The sequence below is a fragment of the Camelina sativa genome, chromosome 4, assembly GCF_000633955.1.
Source record: "Camelina sativa cultivar DH55 chromosome 4, Cs, whole genome shotgun sequence".
Classification (NCBI taxonomy): Eukaryota; Viridiplantae; Streptophyta; class Magnoliopsida; order Brassicales; family Brassicaceae; genus Camelina; species Camelina sativa.
Window position 1 is genome coordinate 20879874 of NC_025688.1, and position 15642 is coordinate 20895515.

Consider the following 15642-nt stretch of genomic DNA (forward strand, 5'->3'; position numbering starts at 1 on the left):
TTTTTTTTTTTTTTTTTAAATTCTCATAATGTGTTTATCATCTCAACACCTCAAAAAGCTTTAAAGGAGAGAAATGATACGATGCAAAAGATACCTAAAATATGGGCTGTATTGCTGTACTACTCTCCTCCCACTTTAAAAAAAAAAACAACTATCCTCTGTCCCATTTTTCTTTTAAATTTTAATTTCATCCTATTTTTTAAAAAAACATTTAAGTTTTATATTTATCCTTACAAAAAGAAAAGCATTTATTAGAAAATAATTGTCGATCCTTACACTTCATAAAGTTTACAAAAAGGTAGAAAATTAATTATTACTATAATACGATCCAAAAAACAACAAGGGCCCAAATGACACTTTCCCAATTTGGGCTTTCTCTTAAATCAATCCCCTGACATTAAGCTCTCAATCGATCGAACCTTCTTCAGAACTCTTCTTCTCCTTTTCGTTTTAGACCTTTCTACCTTCCCGCCAACGACGAGTGTAGAATCTTCTCCCCCCAAAGACCTCTCTGATGAATATTCCGACGCGAAGATCACCGGGTAAAATATCGGAAGCTCCTCGCTCCGTCGGAGGACGTATACAGAGGAAACCGCTTGCCGATTGTACCAACATCGTCTCCAGATCTTCTCGACAACAGCCATCTTCTTCACTCAAATTCGCGAATCCTAGTCTCACTTCATCTCTCAAGAGGTTAGTAGATCAAACTACGCTCAAGGAGAAACCCAAAGATGTTGTTATTAATTCAGAGACTGCTTCCGAGAAAGCTTCTCCGTCTCCTGCCACGAACGTTAGACCCGTCACTCGCCGTATGTCTGCAGATCTGGGTTCTCCGGCCTCTGCTCCTTCTCGTCCCCAATTATCGCGCTCTGACTTGGGTAATTGATTTATCTGCGATGATTTTGATCCAATTTGGTTTTATTGTATCGATTTTAAGGGATTTTTGATTTGAATTGGATTTTGTGCGCAACTCTAGGGTTTTAGGTTTCTGGGTTTTGGGGGTTTTCAGGAATCGTTAGATTTATGCTTGAATTCATCATGTTTTAGTGGATTATAGCCATGTTAAGTGAATTGCAAATTTGGTATCTGTTAATTTTCAATTGATAATTCTGCTAAATTGGTTTTGGTTTCTATCTTAAGCTGATGTTTAAGAAATTTCTTATGCTTAGGCGTTAGTGACACGGAGTTTGCTGAGCCTTGGTCTGTTTACACGGTGAGAAGGAAGAGGAATAAAGACGCATCTTCTTCTCCCTCTAGTGCAGCGGCTCGCATGCGTCTGGACTTGACATCAAGCGCTGGGTATGAAACTCATTCGATTATATATGATTGTTGAGTTTTGGGAGATATAAGATCTGGCCTGTAGCTAATGGACATGTGGAACCAGGCTAGAACATAGTACTTGCTACTTAATTTTGTTGGTGCTGTCTTGTGGCTTGTTCTCTATTCATAGATTAGATGAGATGACTGGAATTAGTGTTGAACCTATCATGGCCATCAAATTAGTTTAACATTTTTGTGGCTTGTTGAAGCATGTCGCTGTTAGTTAATTCTCTTTGAAATTTGTATCACAGGAAGAAAACATGTCAAGCAGATGTAAACAAAACGAAGCCCTTGAAAATGGCTCCCAAAAAGGTGAATCCAGGAAAGCTCTACCTATATACTTATCAGTAGTGTGATAGTTCTGTGTTGCTCTCATATTTCTGTGGAAAAGTTGCCATTAGTATTTTATCTATCGGGTTTTTGCTCTAGTAAACTGTATATCAGTGCATTGTATGTTTCAACATTGATCGATTACAATGTTCTTCTGTCATGATTTCTGAAAACCAGTGCTACACATAGTTCGAAGATGGATGCCTAGTCTTTTCAGAATATTGTCATGAGATAAGCTGTGATTGCTGTTTAATGAGATGTGCAACTTTTATATCCCTTTGTTCATTTGTAGAGCCTTATACTTACTGGTCCCATATAAGTTTGCTCCAAATCTAATTCTTTATCTATGGTTACATTACAGAGGCAACGGACAGTAAAGCAAGAGAACGATAATTTGGTTCATGCAGCTTCTCCGGAATATATTGAGCAGCAGAAAGCATACTTTGCAGAGATAGATGCATTTGAGCTGCCAGTAGAATATGCATCTAGTAGCGACTCAGACTAAGTAAGAAGAGATAACAATCTTAGGGATATCATAGAGAAACCATAACCGGTTCGTATTCACTGTATAGCTACGGAGTCTTCTCACAGGGAATGTTACACTGGTCACTTAGTAGACATTACAAGCCAACCTTTGTGTATACAACAGATCTATCGGTTTATAATATCAGTGGGAGAACGTTCTTGGTTCAAGATATACATGAATTGACAAAAAGCCTGTCCACAATACAAGCTATATATACACGTAATACAGTTACATTCACACATCAAGCACTATAACACTGTCTGTTCAATGAGACAACAAAGCAGCTCACAGAACAACATGAACAACAGAGCATAGATTCAATCATTCACATAATCAAGCTTTATTCTTGTCGTTGTTGATGAGGGCTTTACCAGTTCCATGTCTCTTCAGACTCTCCATTGATCCGGAGAACAGAACTCTCTTCAGACTCCCCATTGAAGAGCTACATCCATTTCTTTCACCATTGGAGTAACACAGAGTCGAGGTAGGCGACGACCTAAGCTCATCCTCTTTGTAGTTAGCGTACAGAAGTGGCGACTTTTTGTCATGACTCACTCGTTTTTTCGAAGAATGTGGTGGCGAAGAGGAAAAAGAAGATGAAGAAGACGTAGAAGACCAAGAAAACGATGAGCTGGTCGTCTTTTTACTACCGTGTTTGCTCCTCCTCAGATCATTGAACATGGACATGGACAGAAACTTACTTATTCTTGTTCTCACCTTGCCCTGTCTCTTCGGTGTCGACAACAACTCGGAGGAGTAATATGAGGGAGGTGGAGTGAGCGGCAGAGGAAGAGAGGAATCGGAGCAGAGGTGGTTGGGTGTGCCTGGCCTTGACTCCCATATGAATGGTATGGAGGCTCCGCCATAGTAGGAGGATCTCTCGTCATCGAATGCATAGTCATCTCCAAATCTTCCTGACATTTAGAGTGGTCTCTTTGACTCTGTTCTATGTGTTTAAGTCTCGCTAAAAGTGAAAAAGAGTAATGTGTTTGTGAGTAAAAAACTAGTTTGCCGATGAAACAAAAGAATCTTATTGGCACGGTTGTATATATACAAATATACAATCGTGGATATTTATTCTGTTTTTCTTTTTTTTCTATTAAAATTTAGAGATTTTTCCAATGGAAAATTTCATATGGAGGAGCATATTACAAGTATAAAGAAGATAATACACATAGGAAAAAATGGTTAGACAATAAATGAAAGGTGGCTATCTTACTGAGCTATATGTGTATGCTATTACTTAATGCTTTTCATTAATTACGAGAGAGTCGTGGGGATCACATCACATTATTGGTAAACCGTTAGTAAAAGTTTCGACACTATATGCATTGCTTTGAGTAATCAATATTTGTATTAAATATGTTACCTTAAGTAGGATTCCCGTCTATAAACTTCTTTTTTTTGGGTGTTCTTGTAATTTAGGAAATAATTATTGACAAACTAATCCACACGTTTAAATCTTTAGAAGATAAACGAAGACTTTACACCTACCAAAACTTTAGAGCCTTGATTGTTTGTCGTAATATAGAAACTACTCACTACTGTCGATCGACTCCGCAGACTAAACAGTTGGGGTATGTTTTACATCCAAAAAAGATACGAGTACATTAAATATATAGGCTTATATGTATAAAACGAGTGAACTGGTGCAAACGTACATACCAATAGTAATTAGAAAAGGTGTGTGTGGTTCTAATGCGTTGGGGAGATACGTATGCGGAAAAAGAAATAGAAACGTGAAGGATCGAAAGACAAAAGTGATGAATTAGGACGGTTGAGTGATGAGAAGGCCGTGTTATAGATATTTAATGATTGTTTCCCCAATCGTATTGGTACGTGGTCCGTTCTCCCTCCTACTCGGATTTGATGGCCACACAAATTGGTTAGACAAAAAAAAACCTATAAGGGAAAGCTCCACCTATTTATTTCACGCATACATTTACTATACACTAATCACATAGGCATGGGAAGAAATTATGACAAATTTCATATATCGATATCGTATTTTGAACACAAACAACACAAAATACTTTCGGAAAAGAAAAGGAAAAAATCTTCTATAAAGCTAACAACTGAGTCCAATTTCGTATCAACGGCCCAAACTCGATTCCTTAAAGAACGGCCCAATAAGAGAAAAAGCAACGAATCAACACCAGCCACGTAGTGACACACCCATTACTATATGAATCATCATCAAAGTAGCCTTCATTGTTCTCCGGGTCGTTGTGTCGTCGTGAGTCGCGCGCGGCTTTCATTACCGAGAAAACACAATCATAGAGAAGCTCTCAGTCTTGTTTGCTTCTGTACAGTTAACTAATGATTACTCTAATGGATCATTCTTCACTTATCTTTCCCTTTCGATCGATTGTTTCTCGAGAGCGCGGAAAATGTCGGAGAGGTTTCAGAACCCGGAGACGATTCCGGGTACACCTGTTATCCGGGAGGTGAGAACCGGATCCGGGTCCGAGAATTTCAAACCGGTGAGTGCAAGGAGAGAAGGAGTGAGAGGTGAAGTCGACATTTCTCCACCATTGTTTGGTGGTCGTCCCTTCAACCTCGAAGACAACAATTTCGTGAGTTCTGTTTCTAATCTCCGATTTGCAAAGTTTGTTAATTTCTTGTTGTTCGATGCATCTGTGAGTATCAGTGTCACTGAAACTTTGAAATGTATGTTCTTTAGGTGTCGTGTATGCTTATAAGTCTGATAGCTAATTCGATTTGGTGAAGTTTTATGCTGACACTAAGTAGAAATTTTAGAACTTTGTGTAAGTGTAAGTGTAAGGACGGTTTTGTGTTAAAATTGTGGACAGTTTCAATCGTCATGAATTGTTTGCTCTGCCTCTGTGATAGTCAGAATATGTTATCATCTTCACCCAAGTTTGAAACTTTATGTTTATGTTTTTGTAATGAGGCAACTGAATGAAGTGTTTAATCGATGTATTCGTCTATATACATGCGCTAATTGCTTCTGGCACAACCAAGCTATTGAGGGCTAGAGCCGGCGATATATTCTGACATGATATGTTTATTGCTTTGTCATTCTTCAGGAGGGTGTGAGAGAATTTGATATAAAGAGAATGAAAGAACAGACTGTGGAGCTTGAGAAGGATCTAATTATGAAAGAGTTAGAAACTCTTGATTTTCTAGAAGCTCTTGCATCAACCAAAAGCATTGTCGAAGATGTGAAGCGGCAGCTCCAGCAACAAGCAATGAGATGCAGGGAGACCCCTGAACATTTGCGTTCACACATCAAAGAGATGATCGATGAACGCACTCACCGTAATTCCCACAAGTCTCCAGATCTGACACTCATTGAATCGAAGCAGGCATGTATGAATCTTGGTAAAACCATGGATGATCTTGCGTTGATTCAATCCTATGCTGAGTCTCTGAATATGACAACAAAGCAAGAGAAAGGTTTCCTTGGAGCAGCGTCTCTAGCTGAGGAGCTTAATAGTCTGAAGTTGAAACCACAAGGTCCTGACCAAGGAGAGAGGTTTAATACGGAGGATTTACCTGTGAACCCACAATGTGAACAGGTTAAGATGGTAGTTGAAACCAATGATACACCTTACCACAAACAGAGCAAGGCTTGTCTAAGAACTGCAGAAATGAGATTGGTTGCTGCAAGAAAAATGGAAGAGGCTGCAAGAGCAGCGGAAGCACTTGCGATTGCTGAAATGACCATGTTATCAGGCGGGAAAAACCAAGACGCTCTCTGCTTCCCAGAGCAGCCAAGTATTCCATTAACACTTGGAGCACAGATGAACAAAGAATTATCCACCAATGTCTCAAGAATAGAGATATTGAGAAGGCTGGAGGAAGCTAATGAAGAAGTCAAACAAAGTAAACAAGCCTTGGAAATTGCATTTAACCGGGTGGAAATCGCCAGTGTGAAGCAACTTGAAGCAGAAGATGCGGTTCGCCAGTGGAACATAGAATCATGGAAAGACCAGAAAGCTATTGGACCAAAAGGAACGACGAAAAGAGATAGCTTCTCTCGACGCTCCTTCTTGAGCCATGTGAAACAGCACGAGCCACGAATCTATCTCACAGAGCCAATGCTGAAACGAAACGTATCAACGGGCAATGTTCTAACCCGGAAACAAGTTCCTACTATCGACGATGAGAATCAGTTGGTGACACCGAGGAGAAAGTTTAAGTTCATTCACACACATCAAGCTTCCATTGGAGAAACAGTGTAAGCTAAAAACCCAGCCTTTGAAAACATGTTTTTACCCATTTTTGTTTGTGTTTTTTTCTTTCTTGGTTTGATCCTTGATGCGTGTTGTTGCTTCTATCATAAGCAAACCCAGATGATTAGAGTGAAAGGTGTTGTTCTGACTAAAATGTGACGAATATTTAAAAAAAAAAAAAAAAAAAGCTTCTAGTAATCATACTTAATTATTGGAGTTAGTGAAGGGCATTGATCATATGATTTAGGTGGTGTGGTGGGCAGTTTCATTATATTATATGAGTCTTCTTAACTAATGCATTTAAAGTGTTGGATTAGCTAATTAGGTGATCCATAATCAATACCACAACTATGTTTTATTTTTATAACGTAGGTCTTTTATAATGTTTCTACTTTCTAGATTCTCAAAATAGAAACTGAAACATATAGTTGAAGACTTGAAGAACTACGGAGATAAAAATAAAAAAAGTACTTTTTACGATTTGACCAGCTTAATAGTTTTGGGAGTAGTCAGATTCAGAATGATGACGTGGCCAAGACTTTTCAGGCAATCTTAATCTTTCCAATGTCTAAAAGCCACGTGTATTAGTCTTCGCAACAAAGATTTCTTCTGGATTCCTCGTTTTGGCTCAGAAGATAATATAACCAAATGAAGTAATGAACCCAAAAAGAAAGAAAAAAATAAAAGTGGAAAATTTGAAGAGCGGCGTGGGTTAGCAAAATCATAGTCCCTAGCTAAAATGTGCCACTCGAAACACGTGGGCTAGTCTGTTTCCGCGTGTCAAGTATCCGACGGTACGTTCGTACTTTTTAAGAAATTAGGTTGCTTTGGTCTCGTTTCGTGTCAATAAACCAAAAAGACATCTTTTTTTTATTTATTAATTTTGTTTCTCCCAAGCATTAAAATTGTTGTAACCTTTTGAGCTTTTTTTTTTAATACCTTCTGCTTTGCTTATAAAACGCAAAGGATGTATAGTACATAAAGATCCAGATCAAGCTCCATGGAAACCAAAAATAACTAAGATCTCTCCTTATTCAATATAGTCAATAAACTAACCTATCGATCTTTAGAAAGATCCGGTCGATGGATCCATTGCATGGCTGCCGGGCCTCGACATCCACCTCGACGGATCGAGTCTCTCCGAGCATGGTACCGGTATGCAACCATCCTTAAATCTCATTCTTTAATAATGCCTTCTAGGCAATAGGCATAATACACTTTAGTATATATGATTTTGATATAGTTATAGTCTTATAGATATACTGATCAACTATAACGTACAAGTCATTAAGTCAATTTATATATGTCGTGGCATCACGTGCAGGCTAGTTTCAGGGTAAACCATATGGAGAAGGGAAGATAGAAGAGATCTCTAGACGTGGATGGGTTTTTTCGGTTCAAAGATGGAATATTTATATCAATTCACATTCGGGGTTATATAGTTGAATCGGAATAAAGCTTTGGTAAGTGGACTGTTCTTACCTAAGTGGGCATGATGGTAGTCCAGTCTTGTAACAATCTATATATTTGGGTTTAGCATATAGAATTTTTATCGATTTAAGTGTTAGAGTATTCTCCATCTAAGTTCCGTTCATCCCAGTTCCCACAATATTACCTCTAAAGGTGTCTCAAAAGGCAAGTCATTTTTTCTGGCTATTCAAATGCAGCTTCAATTACTAATCAAATACTACTTTTTCCACTAATTTTTTCCCCCTAATTTGTTGTTAACTGTTTGTAGTGGAGAAAAGTTTAACGGAGTTCTTAAGTTCCTAGTATGTATGAATATGATATGTTTTTTATATATTATATAACTTGTAAGTAGGTTACCAACTTCACTAGAAATCTGTCAAAAAAACCTACATATTTATTAATGGCCAAAAAGAAAAAGAAAAACATTTATGGCCACTAATTAATAAAAATACTCGCTCTGGTTAGCTAGCCGTTTCCATGAGGACAATATGTGAGTTTGGAGTGCATGTTGATCCCATACGAGCAGAATGTGTTGGCTCAAAGGAGGATCGAGAAGATCGAGATTGGTGAAAAACCTTCAGATTGAGTCAATGAAAGTGCAAGAGAAGAAGATATGATCCTGCGTTTCATTCTCTTGATGTAGCGAGTAGCGACCCCCTTAGGAGGACAGACGATCACGAGTAGCGAAACGGTCTCTTGCATCGAAGATACTATAAACAAGTTCTTTGGGATGCTGGACTAAAACCAAATTGATTTACGCTAAAGTGCAGACTCTAGAGAAGGCTGAAGAGTGTGCCATATGAAATCACAAATCAGTATTGAACCATAAGTTGTATCACTTTTTCTTGGATAAATTAATTACAGAGAAGTTGGAAATGAAAATTATGCTCTCAGAATAGATATAAAATTCATATCCTAAAAAAGCATGATGTTTTGATATTTTACGTGAAGTTTTTATTATTATTGATATATGTTGGGTGCGAAAATGATAGGTTATTTAGAAAGCAAAACGGGAAGTTTGTATATGTGATGTAAGTTTGTAATTATACATCAGTGACTATGGTTTTTCTATCTACAATTAGTATAGAGAAACTTACATAAATATAATTCATTTCTTCTTTGAAGTTCTTTCACATACCCCCTCATGATAATTAGATTGACTTCACTCTTGGAAAAAATGTATGAGATCCGTTCACGAGCCAATGACTTTGACAAGGCATCGACGAGTTAGTCTTTATATGAAATACATGCCAACTCTAAGTATTTTTTAAGTTATTTGATTCCTAATTAAATGATATTCGAAGGCAAGATGTTTCATTCTCAAGTGGAATACCGGATTATTAGTACATACATATGTTATTACAATAAATTATTGGAGTAGAAAGTAACTAGAGGTGCCACGTTCTGGAATTCAGCGAGTTTTGGAATTGAAGAAGGATTTGCCACTGAGGATTATACCATGTAGCTTCGAAGCTACCTGCAAATGATGCTAGAAGAGGATGAGAATTACAACATTGTATGTCTGTATGCTCTCATGAAGAAATACCGAACCAACAAGTATCACTTTTTCAGTGTACCTAAAACAAGAAAAATATTATGAAGTATTGTTTTGTAGACCATAAAGTTTTTAATAAATATCAACAATGTATCTAATAACTATAATTTGGAGTCCGACATGAGGGTTGGGTTGGGGAACAACATGAGGGTCCGACAACTTTTGTGGACAAAATTGTGAATTGTCGACGAGCTATCTCTCGGTGGCGTAAAGAGCAAGTTCCTTTTGGACGAGATACTATTGAGGATCTTAAGCGCCAGTTGGTTGTGGCTCAAGCGGATGATGCAGTTGCATCAGGTGTCATTACTGCTTTAACCACACGTCTGCGGGACGTTTATAGAGATGAGGAGATTTATTAGTATCAGAAAAGCCGTAATCGGTGGATGCGGGTGGGGAATAAAAACACAAAGTACTTTCAAGCTCAAACAAAGAAGCGACGGGTTCGTAATCGGATCACTGACCTATATGACAAGAATAATGTTTGGTCTACAAAGGATGAGGATATTTGTAATGTTGCGGTATCGTATTTTGAGGATTTCTTTACTTCTATTAACCCGTCTAATTTTGAGGATTCTTTAAGTGAGGTGCAAACGGTAATTACGGATGAGGTAAATGAGAGATTAATGGCTCCGGCAACGGGGGCGGAGGTCCGTAAGGCCTTATTTATGATGTCCCCATATAAGGCACCTGGGCCGGATGAAATGACAGCTTTGTTTTTCCAGAAGGCGTGGAGAGTCGTCAAGGAGGATCTTGTGGCCATGGTAGACCGTTTTTTAAAGAGGGTGTTTTTGATAAAAGTTTGAGTAGGACGCATATCTGCTTAACCCCGAAGGTGGCCAAGCCAACCCGGATGGCGGAGATGCGTCCTATTAGCTTGTGTAATGTGGGGTATAAGATTATTTCAAAAATCTTGTGCCAGCGGTTAAAACCAATATTACCCGATCTTATCTCGGAAACGCAGACCGCTTTTGTTCCAGGCCGTTCTGATCTCGGATAACATTCTCATCGCCCAGGAGATGTTTCATGGGTTAAGAACAAATCCATCGTGTAAAGGGAAGTTTATGGCGATCAAAACAGATATGAGCAAGGCGTATGATAGGGTGGAATAGGTTTTATTGCGGCTTTGTTGCGGAAAATGGGCTTTGGGGAGACGTGGATTTCCAGAATTATATTTTGTGTTACTTTTGTTGAATATAAGGTCCTTTTCAATGGCCAACCCACTGGTAGGATTGTCCCAGAGAGAGGTTTAAGGCAGGGAGATCCCTTATCTCCTTATTTGTTTATTTGGTGTACGGAGGTTTTAGTTGCAAATATTCAGAGGGCAGAACGGGATAAACAGATTACAGGGATCAAAGTAGCGAACAAGTGTCTGCCAATTACGCACTTGTTGTTTGCGGATGATAGCCTTTTTTTCTGCAAAGTAGATAAGGCTCAATGTGGTGTTATTTTGGATCTCTTAAAACAGTATGAGGCTATTTCGGATCAGCAAATAAATTTTGCCAAGTCTTCAATCCAATTTGGTCATAAGGTGGATGAGGCTGTGCGGACGGAGATGCATGAGGTGTTGGGGATATCAAATTTGGGAGGCATGGGATCATATCTAGGGTTACCGGAGAGTTTGGGAGGGTCCAAGACAAAGGTTTTTTCTTTTGTTCGGGAAAGACTTCAGAGTCGAACGACGGGTTGGTCGGCAAAACTCCTCTCCAAAGGGGGAAAAGAGGTGATGATCAAGTCGGTAGCCATAGCGGTTCCAACTTTTGTAATGTCGTGCCTCCGATTACCGAAAACAATAACGTCAAAACTCACGAGTGCAGTGGCAAATTTTTGGTGGAGTACTACATGACAGATTGGGGGGATGTACTGGTTAGCTTGGGATAAGCTCTGTTGTAGTAAGCAGTTGGGGGGTTTGGGTTTTAGGCATGTTGATGATTTTAATTCAGCATTGCTGGAAAAGCAACTGTGGCGGCTGATTGAGGCTCCGAACACACTGTTTACTCGGGTTTTCAAGGGCAGGTACTATCGGAATTCTAATCCTATGGAACCGATACGGTCTTATTCTCCATCTTATGGGTGGAGGAGCATTATTTCTGCTAGATTTTTGGTTAATAAAGGGCTTATTATACGGGTTGGTTCGGGAGAGTCCATTTCAATATGGACGGATCCATGGGTACCAGCTCAATCCCCAAGACCAGCGTTTAGTAAGGGTCCTCTTAAGGATTCTTCTCTTCAAATTTCTCATTTAATTGATTGTCATACGAATAATTGGCGTATGGATATGCTCAAGGAGCATTTTGCCCCGGAAGATGTTGATCTGATAGGGGCTATACCTTTGGGAAGTTGTCGGCCACAAGATTCCCTGGGTTGGCATTTTACAAAATCTGGAAAGTATACAGTTAAATCTGGGTATGACACGGAGCGTTTTGCTGCATCACGGCTTAGTACGGTATCTCGGTCGGGTCCAGAGATTACTCCTCTCTTGGCCGGTGTCTGGGGTGCTCACTGTCCACCGAAAATTAAACATTTTATGTGGCAGGTCTTGACAGGGTGTATTTCGGTTTCGGCAAATCTGCGGCGACGCGGAATTGCGTGTGATTCAGGGTGTGTACGGTGTGGGGCAGAGGAGGAAACAATAAATCATGCTATTTTCTGCTGTCCACCGGCCCGACAGGTTTGGGCTTTAGCTCAGGTTCCCGTAGGTCCTGACTCTTTCCTAACGGAGTCTGTGTACGCTAATATGGATCATTTCTTAGGCTCTACTAATCCGGGTTCTCAGATAACAGTTTTCATGTGGCTCATGTGGTATATTTGGAAAGCGCGAAATGCTCGCGTTTTTGAGGATGTAATGGATAATCCCCTGGACGTAGTCCGGTTGGCGGAGGGAGAGGCGAATGCCTGGCTGCAGGCCTAGGTGGAGGTTGAGGATGAGGATCGTCCCAATCCTTCCCTTGTCCCTAATTCTAGACAAATGGGGTCTACAAGCTCCCTCTCCAACCTTTTTACGGGTTATCGGTGTTTCGTTGATGGCTCTTGGAAAGCGACTGACGCTCTTGCAGGTGCAGGTTGGGTTTGTTCTTCCTCTCAAGATTCGAGGTCAAACATGGGAGCAACCAATTTCCGACGAAGTTTGTCTCCTCTACATGCTGAAGTAGAAGCTTTCATTTGGGCTATGCGGTGCATGATCGGACATGACTATCGGGATGTGGCTTTCTACACGGACTGTTCTGACTTGGTGAAGATGGTGTCTTCTCCTCACGACTGGCCGGCTTTCACCCCCTACCTCGACGACATCAAGATAGATCAAGCGGAGTTTTCTTCCTTTTCCCTATCTCTCGTTCTCCGTAATGCGAATGTAAGTGCAGATTCTTTGGCACGCCAAGCGCGTCTGTCTCCACAACATGTTTTGTTTGTAAACAATTTACCCCCTAATCAACTCTTTTGAGCTGATTCTTTTGTTGTAAAAAAAAAACTATAATTTGGAATCTCAACATATGTCAAATTACGTAAAATATAATTTTTAAAACATTATGTTTTTACATAAAATTTAGAAAAAATTTCTTTTTTTATAGGATATGATTTTAATATCCATTTGAAAGAAAAGTAAGAAATACTTTGTTATACATGTTAATTATAGCTTTTCTTTTTGAAAATAGATTTTCTTCTATATAAAAATAGTCCCTCTCATATTGCTTTCCTTTTTTCGTAGATATATCCTACCTCAAATAAACATACAATTTAATAAATTGCTTATAATACAGATTCTGAAGCCAACTGGAAATTGTTGAGTACTCTACCAATTAATGTCTACTGTATATATATAGAGTACAACGAAAGAAGTAATCTTCACAATTTCCATCTCAACCAAGAGACAAAACAAAACATCAGCCCTAAATTTTGTCACTGCCATGTCGTCCAGTTCATGGATCTTGGAAGAGACCACCTTACCAAAACTTGGTTGTCTCGGCCAAGGCGACTATGGCTACATCTCTCTCGTTCGAACCCCTGATGGTATGCTCATGGCTAAGAAAACATCTCTCCGCAAATACTCAGAGAATCTGGAGAAAGAATTAAGGATCTTACATCACTTCAACTCCATCAATTTCAAGATCGTAAGACCCACAAGCCCTCTCATCTATCACGAAACCATGCCCGTCAATGTCAAGGTCAGCTCTATCTACATGGAAGTCGCACCGCATGGTTCACTCAAAGACATGCTAACCAAAGCCGGTGGGAGATTACCGGAGAACGTGGTCGGGTATTGCACACTCATGATTCTTAAAGGGCTCAAGGATCTTCACCAGGCAGGTTACGTCCACTGTGATCTCAGGCTAGAGAACATACTCATCTTCAAGACCTACACTCATGGAGAGCTTTGTGAACTCAAACTTGCTGATTTCGGTTTATCCAAGGAGCCTAATGGACCTATACCATTGGAAGGGTCTCTGTTCGAGGGAAGCCCGGATTACTTGGCTCCAGAGGCGGTCGGGCCAGATAGGATTATCTCGCCGGCGGTTGATATATGGTCTTTAGGTGTTATGGTGGTTAAGATGTTGGGGCCGCCGCCTATTGTTATGCTAAGAGGAAGAGTTATTTTCCTGTCGGAGGTTCTATCATCGATGGCTTTCGACTTTGTGAGCAAGTGCACTGTGCGTGATCCGGCGGGTAGAGCCACCGCAGAGGATCTGCTGAGCCATCCTTTTGTTAGGCAAAGTATTGGGGTTCCACCGGTTGAGATGCTTCCGGTTCCTGCTTGCTTAAGTGACGGAGTGGTTCAAGGAAGGTTTATCTAGAGAGAAAGCCGGAAACTTATACCTAATGGAAAATGGAGATTATGAAGAGTTTTGAGAGGATTTTGGTTTTAGTTGATCAAGTCAATCTCAAGATTACTTTACCTAGATATTTTCTGATCCAATCTACAAGAGATGTAAGATAGATAGATCCTCATGATATGGTGGTGGTAGATTAATGGTATGGTGCTTCCGTGCTTGTCAGTGAAGAGAGCTCCCACCTTGTTGTAACTAGGTAACAGCCTAGCGAAAACCACTTTGGCTAATATCTTATGTCATTGAAGAAAAAATATTTCCAATATTTTTTGTAAAAAAGAAAGAAGTAGTTTTGTTGATGTTTCAGAGTGATGGAGAATTAACTTCTAGGCGGTTGTGTTACTTTCTACTCCAATATGTACGTTTAATTAACTTCTAGGATCGGAGTACGTATTGACATCTTCAGTGTTCTGATCGGCTGAGAAACTTACAATTGTATTTTGACTATAGCCTAATTCTGTCTTTGCCTTTACAATTATTCCTTTTTTCTAGATAGTTTTTCATAATCATGCAAGAGTAACAAAGAAAGGTTTCAAACTACCAAAATGAAAGTACTAGAAACGTTCCACAACAATCATGATCTTCAATACCTAATTAACATATATACCATATCAACTAAATCCCTACGAGGTCTTCTTAGAAGTGATCTAAGACAAATCTATCAAACGTTTATGACGAGTCTAATTTATAAACATAAATCCATAAAAATCCCATCCCAGAATAATATAATCTCCATCCATCAAACATAGCTTACTACACTTTACCATATCTAAACAAATATCCTTCAACGATAAAAACTCCAAGGCAAGTTCTCATATTTACCTAAACATATTGGACTACATTCGTGACATGGATGGAAGCAGAGTATGACGAAGATCCTTGGGAGCTTGTGAATTTGTTGACTGATGTTTGAGTCATGTGTGCTAATTAAGAAAGATTGCCTACTTATTGCGATCAAAGTGTAGTAGTGAAATGTAGTTTTGAGTGTTGTTAACATATAATGTCTTAGAGATATACATACAATGATTCTTACTATTAAAACTTACACTCCAACCTGATCTTGTTAGTAGTTTTAGTAATTTTGATAGATTCTTTTACGTTAAAGGTTGAGCTATGTGTTATTTCAAATACGTACGTCTTGAATATATTAACCGTATAATCATATACTGATATACAACAATATGAATTATATATCTGCAACAGTTTGATAAACTTATTCTTCTAGCCCTCATAGCTTGCTATTTACTAAACGGCCTCACAATCATAACGTTGCAGACATGGCCGTTGTAGATAACTTTTTTGGCTAATTTGAGAAGCAGAGCGAATTTCAAGACGACCTTGAAACTTGAAAGTGCTACACATTTTTTTTTTAACACAGGATACTTAGTTAGTTAGTTATTTAGCAGAGGATAACATTTGTTA

General features: G+C 39.2%; 4 protein-coding genes and 1 long non-coding RNA gene across 5 annotated transcripts; 4 read left to right on the forward strand and 1 right to left on the reverse strand.

The window, feature by feature from the left end:
* Positions 398–2176, forward strand: LOC104781524. The gene is made up of 4 exons (XM_010506223.2): positions 398–878; positions 1170–1299; positions 1572–1632; positions 2012–2176. Exons 1-4 carry the CDS (start codon positions 515–517, stop codon positions 2153–2155), a joined length of 699 nt encoding a protein of 232 aa, XP_010504525.1. The 5' UTR covers positions 398–514; the 3' UTR covers positions 2156–2176.
* LOC104781525 lies at positions 2303–3078 on the reverse strand. The gene is made up of 2 exons (XM_010506224.2): positions 2894–3078; positions 2303–2849 (listed from the first exon to the last, which is right to left on the reverse strand). Exons 1-2 carry the CDS (start codon positions 3076–3078, stop codon positions 2510–2512), a joined length of 525 nt encoding a protein of 174 aa, XP_010504526.1. The 3' UTR covers positions 2303–2509.
* Positions 4301–6567, forward strand: LOC104781526 (WEB family protein At3g56270-like). Its single transcript, XM_010506225.2, has 2 exons — positions 4301–4752; positions 5227–6567. The coding sequence occupies exons 1-2, from the start codon at positions 4567–4569 to the stop codon at positions 6382–6384; spliced, it is 1344 nt and encodes a 447-aa protein (XP_010504527.1). The 5' UTR covers positions 4301–4566; the 3' UTR covers positions 6385–6567.
* Positions 7259–8150, forward strand: LOC104781527. The gene is made up of 2 exons (XR_766915.2): positions 7259–7530; positions 7700–8150. It is a non-coding gene; the product is annotated as an uncharacterized LOC104781527 (long non-coding RNA).
* On the forward strand, positions 13303–14187 carry LOC104784110 (serine/threonine-protein kinase PAK 4-like). Its single transcript, XM_010509176.1, has one exon. The coding sequence runs from the start codon at positions 13303–13305 to the stop codon at positions 14185–14187; it is 885 nt and encodes a 294-aa protein (XP_010507478.1).

What these genes read in the sequence shown, in the direction of transcription:
- LOC104781524 (XM_010506223.2), top strand. Translation starts at nt 515, where the DNA reads ATGAATATTCCGACGCGAAGATCACCGGGTAAAATATCGGAAGCTCCT. An exon ending in ATTATCGCGCTCTGACTTGG is followed by an intron (nt 879 to 1,169) that starts GTAATTGATTTA and finishes TCTTATGCTTAG; the next exon opens with GCGTTAGTGACACGGAGTTT. An exon ending in TGAAAATGGCTCCCAAAAAG is followed by an intron (nt 1,633 to 2,011) that starts GTGAATCCAGGA and finishes GTTACATTACAG; the next exon opens with AGGCAACGGACAGTAAAGCA.
- LOC104781525 (XM_010506224.2), bottom strand. Translation starts at nt 3,078, where the DNA reads ATGACTATGCATTCGATGACGAGAGATCCTCCTACTATGGCGGAGCCT. An exon ending in CACCGAAGAGACAGGGCAAG is followed by an intron (nt 2,850 to 2,893) that starts GTGAGAACAAGA and finishes GTCCATGTTCAA; the next exon opens with TGATCTGAGGAGGAGCAAAC.
- LOC104781526 (XM_010506225.2), top strand. Translation starts at nt 4,567, where the DNA reads ATGTCGGAGAGGTTTCAGAACCCGGAGACGATTCCGGGTACACCTGTT. An exon ending in ACCTCGAAGACAACAATTTC is followed by an intron (nt 4,753 to 5,226) that starts GTGAGTTCTGTT and finishes GTCATTCTTCAG; the next exon opens with GAGGGTGTGAGAGAATTTGA.
- LOC104784110 (XM_010509176.1), top strand. Translation starts at nt 13,303, where the DNA reads ATGTCGTCCAGTTCATGGATCTTGGAAGAGACCACCTTACCAAAACTT.